A 15,586-nucleotide genomic window follows, 5' to 3' on the forward strand; every position below is an offset into this window, starting at 1 on the left:
GTCCTCAGTTCTCAGTGCTTGAAAATTCACCTACCAAGACTGGAGCCCAGACAAGCTGGGATGCTAATGAATCCTTGTAAAGTGAGTTATTTCTGCAGTAAGGTTTTGATTTTCTTTGCACAAAACATCAAAGTCTCACTGATAACTGCGTGCTGAAATTAACAAGAAACATGAGTTTGTTTTTTTAACTGCCTTACTTTAGAGGAAAATGGGAAATATTTTAAGAGCTATGTTGCAAGTCTAGCCTGAATGTCTTGACCTCTGGGATTACTTAGCCTTAACCCTAGATGTAGTAACTTCACCCTGTCTTTGAGGCAGAAATGTTGTTCTTGGCAGGATGCCCATCTCAGCATAAACTTTTGAGGCTTCAGAATATAATGTCTTCAGTGATCTCCAGGTGAGGAAAATGTCCCATTGATTAATATTACATCTCAGAAAGGCTGATACCATCATTCATTAAACTGACTCACAAGCAAGTATTTTTAATATATATATATATATATATATTTTTTTTAATTGAAAAAGGTCATCAGCTCTCACAACATAGGGCTGTGGTGTTGTTGAACTCTCAGTTCAACCCACAACCCACAGAACCCACAGGCTATTTGCAGACATAGCTATTTGCTGTGGCAAGGTTGTGCTGCTTCATTTCACTGGTGAGCAGGAGGAGGTGAGCCTGCCAGGCCTTGCAGGTTATTTGCTGCATTGTCACCTTATCAGATCTATCACAACAGGGCAGTGAAGGTCACCTTCGTGCTTGAGGAAAAATGTAAACACAAATAACTTTATTTATACACAAGTCCTTGAAAATGGGTGTTTACGAGCAGAGATAGATTTGAGAGGTATGTGATGCTCAGTCAAACATCAGAACTCAGTTCAGAAGACTCAGGAGTTGATTCCAAGTAGGCAGAAAGGCAAATCTTGCTGCAGTTCTACCCAATGGTGCAGCATTTTCCATAAAAGATCAAACTCAGTTACTTGAGTCAGAGACCTGAAGTCAAAATAAAGCTCTACCACACGGTGAATTCTGCCATATCAGCTTTATAAACATCCCTTACCTTTCAGCAAACTAGTGTCTGTCAAAACTTCCAAGTGAGGATTTCATTTTACCTAGAATTAAATGATCACAAAGACAGCACAAATTCTCCTGACATGCTGCTGCTTACATGGGGAGAGAACACAGACCTATTTTTTACTCATCTCACTCAAGTCAGTTTTAGGCTAAGATGGAAGTTGTTTAGAGACTGCAAATATTTGTCTGGATCCACAGTAAAAGTGTGAGAAATAGTTGGCAATGTACTGGCCTTGGACCTGGGAAATTGTGATTCTGCTCCTCAAGCATCCCAGGTTTCCTGCGGGAGAACAGTGCAGCCAAGCTCTGCTGTGGGGAGCAGCAACAGTTTCCACGTCCACTCAGCTCCTCCCTCTAAAACTGAGGTAAAATGTAACAGGAGTACTAGGATGAGAAACACAAACCAGTATTCAGATACCACGGTAAAAGTGCTATGTATACACTTCCAGATAACAGCAAGAGATGTTTGTTCTACATGATAATCATTGTGACATCCCAAACTCACTGCACCGCGTTCATTTATCAGCAAGACACTACCATAAAAACATCATGCCTTCCAAGCACTATGACATTCTCTTCCTGCAGATGGCTGGAAATGTTCTTAGATACAATATGTGCAATTAGCTTGCTGATGAAATTAGTGCTCTGAAATGGTTAGTTTTATAAATGTCCATGTTGCTCCCCTTGTGGTTATTACTGCTTTAACCTCTTCGAGACCTTGGCTGAAAGCATCTTCTCAGGATTGCATTACTGAAAGGGCAAGTCAGGAAAAAACATATCCCAGTGCAAGTGGAGAGGAAAGATGGTGTTCCAGGGAGAATGATTTCCCTGCGGCTCAGACAATCTGTGTTCTGATCCGCTGCTTTCAGACACGTATTTCCATTTCTGCTTCAGCAAAATAGGGATGGTGCAACTGACTGCCCTGGCTTCTGGCCAGTTACCACTGGCTTCTGGCTCTATCAATAGGACACATTTCTGAGAAATTTTCAAAAGACCTGAGCATGTATTACTAATGTATTACTAATGAGTGAGGAGAAAATCACCTGGGTCTGGTTACAATCATGACGTTTAAAATGGCTGTCAGTGGGTGAGGTTCTGCTAATTTATCACCAACCCAGGTCAGTGCCAGAGTGAAGGAAGTCCCTGTGGCCTGCTAGGGCAGCATTAGCTACAACAGCAGATAAAGTGGATCATTAAAACAAATTCTAAACCACTTGTTGTCTGCACAGCTAACTCTACCACCTGTCCCATACATTGTGTGGTATTTCTGGTTAAGGTGAGTTCTGAAGAAGGAGCTTCCCCTTAACTTGCACTTGTGCAATGCATAGCAGCAGGAGGATCTGATCCTCATTGTATGCAGAGAGATCATAACAAATGTTTCAGCAGTTACAAAAAGAAAAAGAAAAAGAAAAAGAAAAAGAAAAAAAAAAGAAAAGAAAAGAAAAGAAAAGAAAAGAAAAGAAAAGAAAAGAAAAGAAAAGAAAAGAAAAGAAAAGAAAAGAAAAGCAGTCAACTGCTGCATCCAACCATGGCAGTTCAGCAGGGCTCCCTCGTCACAGTAGTATATGCAGATCTACTTTGGTGAACTTTTCCATCTTCTCCTGTTTCCTGCAGGGGTATTATCTGTGCTTGCAAGGATTCAATTAATGCCATTGATGTGGAATGTTGTTCCATTCATCACCAGCCACTGCATCTAATGAATAGGATAATCTAATTCTCCCCAAATAAATATGACACCAAATTAAAAGAGTTCATAAGCAGCCTCCAAAATGGAGTGAGTTTGTTTCAATTTATTGCATTTTAAATTACACTGGATCTCTCAAGTACCAACCTCATATAAACAAGTGAATGGCTGAGGCTGAATGTTTATTATCACAAATGTTTCCCTCTTCTATACCAGAATTGAGTCTTAGTATTAGATGGAAGAACAGCTAACAGAAGGTCATCCAAGTGCCACAGTTTTTAACCATGATTTTTCTAAACCAGTGAGAGAGTTTTAAAGCACAATGCACTCACAAAAATATTTTTTCTTGTGTTTACTGTCATCATAACATTTAACAAAGTGGCTACAACCTACTGATATAATATGTGAAAAGTTCACCAAAAAAGTAAAAGAAAAAAGTAATAATGCCCATTTAGTACTTGGCTAGTTTAAGAAAAGGTTTCTCTCTATCAGTAAAAAAACTCACACCAGCAGCTCTTCCAGCTTTTTGTCAGGTCTCATTTCCTTTGGGAAACAGTGGTTACTCAGATGATTGCATACATGAAGACAGATGAGCTTGTCAAACTCTTTGAATTTAGCCTGGATTTCAAGGTCCTAGGTTGTAGGACCAGCTTTACAAGGTTACTTGGCAGGAAAAAAAGCAAGTAGTGTGGCTATGGATTTCTTTCTTTCAGGATGAACTAGATAAATATAAAAAGAAGAGAACTAGAGACTTAGTTTGATGCTTACAAGCCGTATAATACTGGATCACCAGTTTATTACTCTACGTGGTATCTGGTGCTTCAGAAGAAACAGATCTTGTTATTTACTGCTCTGAAAATGCTATTTATTTAACAGTTTGCACCATGGCATCTGAACTCTTTCCTGAAATTAATCAATTTAGCCTCATTACAAGCAGTCCCAGGAAGTGAAGATCTATCTCAGCTTGGCTTTTACAGTTAGCACATTGCTCATGGTGTGACAGCTCTGGCTTAGAAATACACAACTACCACATCTGCAGAGCTGAAAACTACCTTGAGCAGGGATTTTCTTTCAGTCCCAGAAGCATGAGAAGCAGTGAGGAATAAATGGATTTACATAATGATTTTCAGATTCTGCAGGACATTTTTGTTCCAGCCTTACATATTTCATGTGCAATGCAGGGACTCAGAAACCCTTGCTGGCCTTGCCTGCATGGAGAGAGCTAAGGCTGAGGTGGTGGTGGCATGGAAATGACCATGAGATCTTGTCATATTGAGGCAGAAATTCCTTCGATTAGTGTGAATGATTGGTACGACCTCAGTAAAAGTGGTATTTCTGTTCATTTGTGAAGGAAATTTTTTTGAGTCTAGCAAGTCAGTGAGCAGAGTGTTGAATGAATATTTTAGTATTTCAGGTTAGGAAAACTTGTTATTAAATAGCTAATAAGTCACATCTGGTTAAGGTGAAAAATCTGGACTGTGTAGAAAGGAGGAAATAACCAACTATCATGGGAAGACAAAAGAGCTGTTTGGTGATTCTGATACACTTTTAATCTGGCAAAACTAGAGGTTGACATCAGCTATACTCTTCCTCTTCCCTTCTTTTCCAGCTCCTCTGTGCTCTGCTTTTCCTGTTTAAAGTCATCCAGAATTTAGTCCTCACTATGTCTTTTCTGCTATAGAAAACAGCTTGTGAATTTAAAGCAAGGACTCTTTCCTTTCTTGTGAAGAATATCAGCCAATTTTACAGCAAAAAGAATAAGGGATCTTTCAGATCAGTGACTAAACCACAGAACTGAAGGAAAACTGAGATGAGTCGGCTTAAATTAAAATAGAAAATTAGGAGATTTTTAGGAAAGTTAAAAAAAAAAAAAAACAAAACACAACCAATCATATTCTGATGCAAAGTGAGTAGTGTTTTCTGCTCCAAATGTCATGTCTCAGGTTCAGATTAATGAAACCTTTAAATAATTGCTTTTTAACTTGAACTAGTTTCTGAAATAAAGTTGCCATTTTAAAATCAATATATGGAAATGTTGACTTTCACTTTTCCCTCTTTTGCTGTCTGACATTTATTTCTAAGTTCAATTTAATTTACGTCCCCCAGATGCTATTTTTTCAGTGCATATACTGCTCTCAGTGATATTTTGCCCACTCCAGACTGTGATTGTAAGCTTCTCTAGAACATTGCTACACATGACTCAGTTCCTGCTTGGACTGTAACTCAATTTCAAAGCTTACTGTCATCTGTAACTCCAAAGAACAATTTGAGCTGAAATCCTAAATTGAATTACAGATTTGTATTGCATTGCTCACTATTTATTAATAATACTGTGCCTACAACATATCCTGTTCTTCATTACCACAGAGAGAACAATACTGGTTCCTCTCTGTGTTTCAGAGCTATTTATTTCTCTAGTGTTAGATTCCTGCATGTACATGGAAATCTGCATTTCCGTAGTAAGTGCTTTTATCTAGCAAATAATGCAGAAAAGGTTTCTCGGGATTACAAAACCACTCAGATCTTTATGACTTCTATGCCACAGAAAAAATGTCACCATATACATTCTTCTAGTTTCAAAGAAATACTAAGTATTAGGGGATAGTCTCTAGGAGACTTGAACTCCCATACCAATGCCACTCTTACGTACTGGGTGCACAATTTTTGGTCTGAAATGTCAGCCCCAAGCCTCTGAAGGATGCAAGTAATTCAAGGCATGATGCAGACACATGGACTAATTGAGATTTGGAACAGGAAGGGGTATTGGGAAAACAGAAGCACAGCTTGAACAAATCACACTTTCCTCCAAAGTGACAGGAGCTCAGGTCCCCAGGGCTGACTGTTTTTGTCATCTTCTAGGAGGGCAGTCAGACATAAATCACAAACTATGATTTTTTAATTTATTTTCTGCAGCTTAACAAGACGGTTTTTTAGTAAACAACAAATTTTCTACTGATAATTTCTGGGAAACTCAAGGATGAGTCCTTTGAGTTCAAATGTATGACACCAGAAGAATGAACAACTGCTTACAAGCTCAGTATTTTTTGCAGTGATTGGAATGGTGGAGATCGGAGTGGCCCTCTTGTTTACATGTGGTCTGAGGAGAGGAGGTCACTGCACTGCATTGAACAAAACATCTCCATTCTGCTGCTGTGTTCTCCCCAGCACGGGGATGTACTGAACTTACTGACCCTGACCACTACAAGACTGAAGAGTCTTTAGAGTCAGCTCAGGCATTGGATACAGGGCAGAGGCTGAAGTAAAACATGCTGTGCCTTTGCTGCAGTCTCACTTTTGCAGCTCACAGGTTAATACTATCTTCCCTGCAAGGGAGATACCTTCTACAAGCCACAAGAAAGTTGTGCAGTTTTGTCAACAGGTAGTGAACTTGCCAGCAAAAGGAGATCCTTCAAGAGATCCTCAACACTAACAGACTCCATCATCTAGATGCTTGTGGCAGGCGCTACTTTTTCATGACAACACACTACATTAACAAATCAATGCTTATTTCCCATGAGTTTATGAAGTTAACAATAAAAAATCATGTTTTCACTCAGAAAAGCAGCGCTTTGCTCAGTATGGAGGACACTCTTCCTTCAGACCTCCCTTCTGCCCAGCTTATAGTGATGAAAGCAGCTGTCCATGCTAGTATGACCCACATCCCCGTGTTGCTCCCTGTACACTGTGCTGTCTGCATTTTAGCTAATCCTGTGCTCAGAGCAGAAGCACTGCTTGGGGTGCCCCACAGAACAGGGGTGCCCCTGTTGCCTCATATCTGGCCTCTCGCTGGGGCCTCCAGCTCAGCACCACACACCATCCCTGGGGTGCCTCCGAGAAATGCTCGAGAAGCTGTGGGGAGACAGGAAGACTGAACCTCCTCATGTGTTTCCTTACACACAACTATATTAAATTAAATCTTAAGGGTAGGAAGATGGGAAAAAGAGCTCTCACTTTCCCTACTCACTGTTCACTTCTTTCACTTTCTGACAGTGGCTTTACTAATCTCTGTTCGAACAATTAAAAACACTTCACCACCAAATGACTCCAAAACTGTTGCAAAACAGAGGTGCAAATGAAGCCACGCCAACCCAATGTTTTCTTCATCTCTCCAGAAGTCCCAGCAATAAGACTACTTTTGCCTGTGGCTGGCCACCGCTTGGGGATCCTGCAGTCATTCTTTGGGCTTCTAAGACACGTACACTCCAGGATGCTGGGAGAGCCAAACAACAGCTACCTTTCTCCAGAATCTGAGCCTTGGTGGGGGGGTTAAGTATTCTTCAATTTGACATCACAACTTGAACAGATTTCTGCGTGCTTTCCTCGGGATCAGGAACAGCACTGGTAGCTGCAGTCCACTTATCACTACACACATACTGGTGTGAGATGAGCAGAGAGCTGCAGCACCTACAGCCTCCAGCCTGCACCCAGGCAGGGTCTTGGCTCTGGAGCACAGCAAGGTGCAGGGGGCAGCCCCTAAGCCCCAAGCACTCAGCTCCGCTAGCAGCACGGGCAGCGGGCAGGCTGGAGGAAGGCTGGCATACAGGCAACAGAAGGCAAGCACTAGGCTCGGGCATTTCTTACTGCTCATTTCTCACAGCCTGCATTGTGTTTTGCTGTGCTTACCTTGTGTTTATCTTGATTTTTTGTTCAACAAAATCGTGTTACTTAAACTGTGAATGAATAGAAAGACCCTGAGTCAATATTTGCATTTGGAAGGGACTGGTTAGAACAGCTTAGGAATTGATTCTGCTTTATTAAAGCACCGGTTCACCCGGGGAACATTTTAGCAGCAATCAATATGTAATTAAATCTTTATTGATGTTTTACAATTGTTTTGTTTCCCAGTAATTACGTCGATAGAATGAGCTTCCCTCAGCAAATCCTCCTTTCCAGAACTACTCCCAGATCACTTGCATCTACGGGTTCCTCATCTCATCCCTCCTCCCCCTTCAGCTGCCGTTGAGAAGTGGGGACCACGATGACACGGAAGCACCTCCCACCCTGGATCACGAGGGCCGGCCGGGCGCTGGCCGCCTCCCCGCGGGCGACTCTCGGAGCGGCCTCAGGCCCGTGCTGCAGCGCGGCCGCCCCCCGCCAGGTGACGCTGCAAGCACGGCTATCCCCGCAGCCAGCAGAATCTAGGAGACGTATTTCGGCTGCCCTCAGCTCCCGGCTCTGCTCTCCTGTAAGCGGCCAGAGGTGCATTTGGAAGCGTAACTGGAAGTACAAAACCCTTTCCTCTAGCAGTCAGGACCCAAGTGCTAGCAGAGCTTACCCTAAAACTGTATGAACTGTGCCCTTCTCCTACAAAGTGGCCCGAGGATTAAAAATATTCCAGGAGAGGTTAGGCAATACAAGATTGTAGTCCTAGCATTTACAATCAATCAGGAGCATCAGTGAATAACAGCAGCATAGTTAACTGCACTGAGGGGGAAAAAAAAAACCTGCACTATGAAACTACCAGGAAGTTCAGAGATATTCATTGAAGGCAGTTTTCTCTTTCCCCAACATCTGTAAAAACAACCAAAAACCTACTTACTCACCAGTAGCAACCAGGATGTTTATGACTCAGCCTGAGTGAATATTTTTTCAAGAAGAAAATCTTTTCCCTTTTCAACGTACGATATGCATTTGCATAAGACATTTCTGAAGGGAGGAAAGAGACTTTAGCAGAAAGAACATGTAATCAGCAACCAGGCCACTGAAAATTACACTGTGAAGAAGTTTTGTACTTTGCTTAAAACTATTTATTAGAAGTCATTTTTGTTCTAGCCAAGACAACGTATTTACCAAAAATACTTTTTTTCTCCCCCAACCACAAAGATATGCATAATCCCCATTTAAAAGAAAAAGCTATCCCTCTAAACACCACCTTATTACTCATAACAAAATTTTCCTCAGCCCAGCTTCTTTATGGCCAGCCCTGGACAGACACCAGAGCAGCATCACACAAGGCAGAGTCTGGGGGTTCACTGAAGAAATCTGTTCCTGTGCCAGAGCTGCTTGTTCAGGCAGGATGTGGAAAGCGGATAAAAGAAACACAAGACCAAGTGTAGCAAGTCACATAGGTGCTACTTGAAAGCCTTGATTCTGCTATGCCTCAGAATGTCTGGGTGGTACTTTAAGGAACATGTCCATCAGCTTATGGTTGGTATCTGACTTAAAGGTTGCTTAAACCTCATCTTGTGTTGAATGTGTGCATCAGATTTGACAGGTGAAGGAGTCCAGGACAAAGCACCTGGAGCAGGATGCTCCTAGGGTCATTTACTTGTGCGTCTGGTCCTCATACTCCAAAGACTAAGTGAGGAAACCTTCCTTGCTATTCAGAGTGGAACAACATATTTTAGTTCAGGTGAGAAACCAGGATAAATGCCAGGAACAAGCACTTAAAAGATCAGAAACTTCTTCCCTTCACAACATGTTAAAAGAAAAGGGAAGCTGCACAGATTGAAATAGAAGCTGAAGAAAAACCAAACATAATTGGAAGAGTTTCTAAAACTGATAGCAAAGTGAACAGATTTTAATGTGTACTGAGCAACCATGCTTTCGGGGAACTTTGGATATCTTCAGTTTGATCATTTTCTCCAACTTGTATCAATGCAAAGATTTTCTACATGTAAATGAAGAGGTGCCTGAAAATGTAATTTTCTCTTTGTATCCATTTCAATATCTTCTTCCTCGATCTTGTCAGTCACTGCCACAGAGATTCAGCAAGGCTGTCTTGTAATCACCACTGGTGTCATCCTGGCAGGAGAAAAAAAAAAAAAAGTAGGTATGAAAGCCCCCCTGTTCAAGCTGACTGCTGCCTTTATCAGTGGATGGAATATGCCCCCAACAAGAAAAATACTTTGGAAAGAAAAAACAGGCTTTCAGACAGCTGAAACCATCAGAAGTGAACAGAGAAATGAAGTCTGTAGCTTCTGCCTGGAAAAAAAAAAAATAAAAAGCCAAAACATTTATCAAGTATTTTATTTGGAATCCTGGTGATCAGTGATGAGGGTTCCATTCCACAGATCAGGAGAGATATCAAGACTTGTGTTCAGGGTATTCATATAGTGTTCTCTCCCTTACAGAAAGGGAAAAGGCAGTTAGCCCTGCGAAAGGACATTTTTAAGAAAGCCACAGATATGGTCACTTTGGTCTAATGTACTGCAGAGCACGTCCTGAGGTAAAAATTTTTCTCCCTTTGAATATTTTGTGATGACAGGTGTAAAGCCATTTCAGCTTCTCAGGAGGAATGAGTCTCCCATACAGACCCTTGAAAACTGATCATTAATCAACGTGACAGACACTGACAGTGTCAATTAGAGGAAAGGATCTTCATTATAGAATGAGACTTCCCATAGGGACTGATAAGGATAGGGCTCTTGTGCCATTTGCACTAGGGGAAAGAAATGCCCCAGAGTCCTTATCCAGCAAATGATAAAACCCAACATTTCAGCCCTAATAGAAAACATGTTTTTTCACCAGGGAAGGGTCATTCACTAAGAACCAAACTCCAGAAGACAGTAAGCTCTAACAAAGTTTAGTTTATAAACTTATCTTACCACAACATGGACCAGGTCTGCATGTAATGGTAAACAATAAAACAACAACAAAAAAATCACAACTGCTTTGACTTACATCACACTAGCTTAAGATAGTTAAGGACAGCAGAGAGGCAAAAATGGCATAGCAGCATGGGAAAGGTATAAAGAGGAAGATGAATTTAGGATTCATTTAGGAGACAATAAAATGCACATAAAAGGCCTAGAACAGTCTCCTCTCGGGTTTGGTTTTGCCCAACTTACCCACAGAGCACACAGTCTGACTCAATTTTCATATATATATATATATATATATTATATATGTATAAATGAGATAATTTCTAACAAACCTAATGAAGAAGATCTGTGAACTTCACAGAAATATTTTTTACTGAAAAAACTATCACGGAAGCATCCCATAGTATTGGGCAGGTTAGGAATGCACACAACGACTAAGAACCATCATATCAAGATGTTGCTTACCACAATCATGCTGGAGAGAGGCTGTCCTGCAATTCGCTTGAATTCATCCTTGATAAGATTTAAGTCAACTTCATTTCGAGAAACAATCACCCTTATGAGGGTCCCGTCATCAGTGCCAGCCCCCTGGAATAAAAGATACATCAGTCTGCAGTGTTAGTAAGCATTCCAGGGATAAGCTCTTGCAGACTGTTCTGAGGCTTTGTCCACAACTTTTTTTTCATGTTACGAAGGTGAGACTGGGATCCTCACAAACTCCTAAGCCAGAAAAGATTGATTTCCTTCGTATCTCAAGCTTGAAGTGTACTTTTACACCCAAGATACATGAAGGAATTCTGCTATCATTGCAAAGAAAATCTCTTAAATTTGTTGGACTTCCCCGCAGCACTGGCTCTTCTAAGTGGCACTGGCAGGACCCAAGTTGCAATTGAGTCTGCTATGACAGAAAAAAAAAGTTTGTTGCAATAAAAAGTCTTACCTTTAAAGCATGGTACAGCCTCTCTGCAAAGTACTGACGGATGTTCCTTGTGCATCTCACTAGTCACATAAAAAGGCTCAGTAAGAATCAGTGGTAATTGTAGTCCAAAGCAGCAGATTCAACACCATTTCCAGTCATTCAGCCTGCCCCTAGGAAATGAGCTAAGGACCCTTTATTTCCCACTAGAAAGCTTTATAAACTATATCCATCTAATATTGTCAGTGCTGCAGGAGGAAAGACAACAAACTTGGAATAAAGAAAGGGAAAGAGGGCACTTACCAATAGCCAGCATAGCATCCTCTAGTGAGCCTTTAGTTTCACCCTTGATACTGTCTTCTATGCTTTTACCAGCAAGTTTCTGGTATTCTTCAAACACTGTTTAAAACACAAAGGACTATGAATTTCCACCAAACAACTGCTCAGACATTTTATGTCCAATATTCAGAGGTATTGCTTGTGTGGTGATACGATGTTGTGCTCAGGAACATGATTTAGCAGAGGGTTGTTAGGGTAGTATGGTTAGGTTGTGATTGGACTCAATGATCTTTAAGGACTTTCCCAACCTAAGCAATTCTATGGTTCTATGAAATCAAAAATCCCTCTGAAATGGACATTTGAACCAGTTTTAGTCAGCATTAGACAAGCCCAGAAGGAAATTAAATTCATTTCCTTGATGATTGAGTAGGCCTCAAAGGTTGGCAACTGTTGCAAATCAGTTCTTAAAGGCAAGCACAGTCAAAGACCAGAAGACACCTCCTTGTTTTCAGAGCTGTTGGGAAATTGTTTGAAAACACAAGAGGGAGCTGGCCTTCACAGAATCACACAGAATCACCCGACTTCAGCTTGAGAATGCTCAGGCATCAACAGATGAATTTATCAATTGAGCTCTAATAAATTTAAACAGTAGCTGAAGTGCTTAGGTTCAGCATAAATAACAAAATCCAAGTCAAAGCCTTGGACTGATTCAGAAGTCTTGAGATGATGAGACAAAGTCTCTTCTTCTTGAGGCAATGCAGAGCTGAGATCCCCCTTAGCTGGAGCTGGGTTGGTAAATTTCCTCCTAAGTAGCATCTGATGGTCTCAGAAGAATCCAGGAGAGAGCTGCAAGAAGCACCCTGTGGCTCTACAGCACTGCTACAGCACTGTACAATAACAGGCCTTATCATTGACTTTTTTTATCCCCAGGAGAACTCAAGTCCAAGGAATCATGAGAGCATGTTCCTACCTGATCAGAAAGGGACTCTCTCCTTGGGCTTATAAAAATAACTTTATCATCTAGCCATTGCTACTGTATCAGGACTCCTATACAAGCAATCTGAATATCAGGGGCACTAAGTCTTCATAAGCCCTCACAGAAGCTGCTGGCTGCCTTTGGGCACTGATTAGCCAAGGATTTGTAGACAGATTAAAGTGATTATTTCTGACTACCCAGGTTTTGACATCTATAGCTCTGCCTCTTGTTTTTGGCAAGAATTTTTTTCTGTTTTAGAATCTCGGCAGCATGGCCTGCTTCATACCTTTCAGCAAGTGTGTAGCACTCCTCTTGCACAGAATGGTGATGAACTGTATCTCATCAGTGCCCTTTATCTTCTCCCCAGCAGAAAAGAGAGCCTGTGATTTAACACACTATCATTACCTTTTCTGTGCATGCAGCTGGTAAAGGAATAGAGTTTGACTTAAGATATTGCTTTGGTAACGCAGCTTGAAGCAACCTAAAATATTATATGAAGTGGATTCTCCTGGAGTAGTTGACTGTAGACCCTTGGCTGTGCCTTCTAGCGAAAGCAGTTGCTGTCTCCATCCTTCCTGCGGCAATTAGAGCAGCCAACAATGCTACTGAAATTTCTTCCCTGCCCTTCAGCATCCCACTCCACAATGCCCATGTTTCCACATATCAAAAGTAACTGAGCCTGAGACCATTTTTCATCTCTCCTCTTAGGGTCAGAAAGGCTCAGGCAAATCTGAAGAAACCAAAGCTGCTGCTTTTTCAGGACAATCCCTCTTCCCAGATACTATTGCTCCAACCCCATGCTAATCGGAACTCTGTCACCTCTGAGATTCAGGACAGGTGAGATGCAAGCATATCACTGATGATGGGCATTTGAGTGTACCTCTGCATCCTGGCGAGCCAATGCTGTATCCACATAGAGAGAGGCATTGTCCCTCTCACCCTATGGGAAGAAAGCAGGTAATTCATGAGAGCAAGTAGTTATCTTCCATGCAATGAAGATAGATTAAATACTAGACATATTATTTTTTCCTCAGCTATTTTCACAGAGCACTTATTTGTTAATATTTCAGTCAATATGATTGACTGAATATGACATGACTCTTGACTAAAAAATAAGCAACTTCTTGGTTTTACTTAGTATTACTAAGTTATTCTGATGCTGGGTAGGAAAATTTAGAAAATTCAATAGGATGAATGCATCCAAATATGCTCTCAGTATTGAGGAATAGTGATGAATTGTAAGGAGAACTGTTTTTCTGTAGTTGCTTTTTTATGTATAGATATCTGAAGTCACTTTAAATTATAGTGACTTAATGCATATGTAAAAGTGAGGTGTTTCTCTGCAGCAGAGCTGACTGTTCTCAGTTCTTAGCTCTTCCTTTGCTGCTAAGGAAGAGCTCCCTGCCTCAGTCACACTGAAGCTGAAAACACAGAGAACCAGTCCAAGTGACAGTATGTCCCCATAGTTTGTGATGGTCATGACTGCATTGTCCACTGTATTGCATATCTTCTCCAAGAAGGTAGAGAAAAGTGTGAACATCCTTTTTTATAACATCACCTGAAGAAGGCAAACTAGAATCTGTTTGAAGTAGCCACTTGTTTCCGACGCTATGTCTTGTTCCAGATCAGAACCGTATTCTATGCAAGGAAAAGAGAAAGACAATGGAAGTGATTATTTGGGTGTTACATAAGTATCTACAACAGCCTCACGCTAGTCAAGAAAGTTGCTGGTGGAAAATGCAGACTGAGATCAGCATATACCCTCAGCAACACCCAGACAGGCATTCCCAGCACAGTACACCATTGCCTCCAGTAACAAAGGTGTAAACTCATAACTGATGCTAGGCATATACTTTAAGAGTTACAAGCATTTGATAGATTTCCACCTACAGCCCATCTGAGAGAGAGAAAAAAAAACACTAGAGGATAGCTTAGTTTTATTTGCATCCTAACAACGTTGGGTTTGGCCCCACAAAAAAAAAAAAAAAAAAAAAAAAAAAAGTGATTTGCTGTCCTCTTCCTCTGACTGAAAGAAAGGGAGTTTCAGATTCACTCAGCTTAGCCACATTCTGTTTGTCAGGCTGAAGGCAGTCAGGTTGTACCTTCTTGCTCTTAAAATCCCGTTTTCCTGCTGACATTGCTAGCTGGTAGCATCCCTGCTGCTACGCAATCAGGCAGCACATTGCTCTGACCACATAAATCAGAGCCTCAAGCACTTTACCTTCTTTGTATGCCTTGACAATCTCTTTGATCTGCGCCTTTGTTCGTGATGCCAGGATCTCAATGATAACATCTTCACTTGTTCCCACACCCTTTAGTGGAAAACACAGTGGAGAAAAAGATAGAGAAAGATGGTCAAATGAGGAGTCTGATGGCAGCAAAATGTCAGGCTGTGCGCTGAGCTGTTAGAAACTGCCAGCATGGAAGTTGGAGACAAAGCATATTTGGCTTGGATGCAGAACCATTTACATCAGTTTGTGAAGGATGATTTCATGTAACCTTGTCCTTCTGTAGCACATTTATGGATCTGGACCTTTAATAATGAACCATATTAGAGGGATGTGGGTATACCAATGTTTGTCTGCTGAGTCTATCCTTATACCACAAAAAGATACTGTGCCAATGGGTAAGATCCCAAGAAATCTCATTTTCTTTGAAGAAATCAATTTATTTGATTTCTTGAAGTTTTATCTCCTCAGTTGGGGGTATCATGGCAGTAGCTTAGGCCCCCAGGTCACTGTCTCTGTTCACAAGAATCACACTGTAGAAAGTAGGAGATGTTTAGCTGGAATCTGATCTATGGATATTCATCTGTTGCCAAAGGAGAATTTGGCTCTTCTGCTGTCTTACCCACTCTGAAACATATACGCTCAGAAACTCACATACATCCCAAAATAGTTCAGCAGTATTTTGAATGTACACTGATAGTACAACAAAGTATTTCTCAAAAGATACTGTTGATAATGAACTTAATCACCTACTAGTCTAGTTACTATCATTTGCATTAATAAACAGTTACAGGAGGTTAGTACTTGATATACACTACCAAAGTACCAGAATGCAATTGTCTTACCTTCATGGCATCATACAGCTCCTTGGCTTCATATTTGTATGG

The 15,586-nt window shown here is 41.1% G+C and overlaps 1 protein-coding gene across 2 annotated transcripts in view; it reads right to left on the bottom strand.

Annotated features, from left to right (window-relative positions):
* Window positions 1-8,498: 8,498 nt before the first annotated feature.
* LOC122175374 (annexin A8-like) overlaps window positions 8,499-15,586 on the bottom strand; it is a 20,875-nt gene continuing 13,787 nt past the window's right edge. For both annotated transcript variants that reach the window (XM_042863017.1, XM_042863018.1), the window contains exons 5-13: window positions 15,545-15,586; window positions 14,693-14,783; window positions 14,030-14,109; window positions 13,352-13,411; window positions 12,758-12,851; window positions 11,520-11,615; window positions 11,241-11,299; window positions 10,766-10,888; window positions 8,499-9,500 (exon numbers count right to left, since the gene is read on the bottom strand). The exon at window positions 15,545-15,586 is cut by the window's right edge and continues 72 nt beyond it. In XM_042863017.1, the coding sequence (XP_042718951.1) occupies window positions 9,444-9,500; window positions 10,766-10,888; window positions 11,241-11,299; window positions 11,520-11,615; window positions 12,758-12,851; window positions 13,352-13,411; window positions 14,030-14,109; window positions 14,693-14,783; window positions 15,545-15,586 (702 nt within the window). In that variant the 3' untranslated portion in view covers window positions 8,499-9,443. The remainder of the gene's footprint in view (window positions 9,501-10,765; window positions 10,889-11,240; window positions 11,300-11,519; window positions 11,616-12,757; window positions 12,852-13,351; window positions 13,412-14,029; window positions 14,110-14,692; window positions 14,784-15,544) is intronic.

The sequence above is a fragment of the Lagopus leucura genome, unplaced genomic scaffold (assembly GCF_019238085.1).
Source record: "Lagopus leucura isolate 7727_CA_CO unplaced genomic scaffold, USGS_WTPT01 Super-Scaffold_739, whole genome shotgun sequence".
In the NCBI taxonomy this organism is placed as follows: domain Eukaryota; kingdom Metazoa; phylum Chordata; class Aves; order Galliformes; family Phasianidae; genus Lagopus; species Lagopus leucura.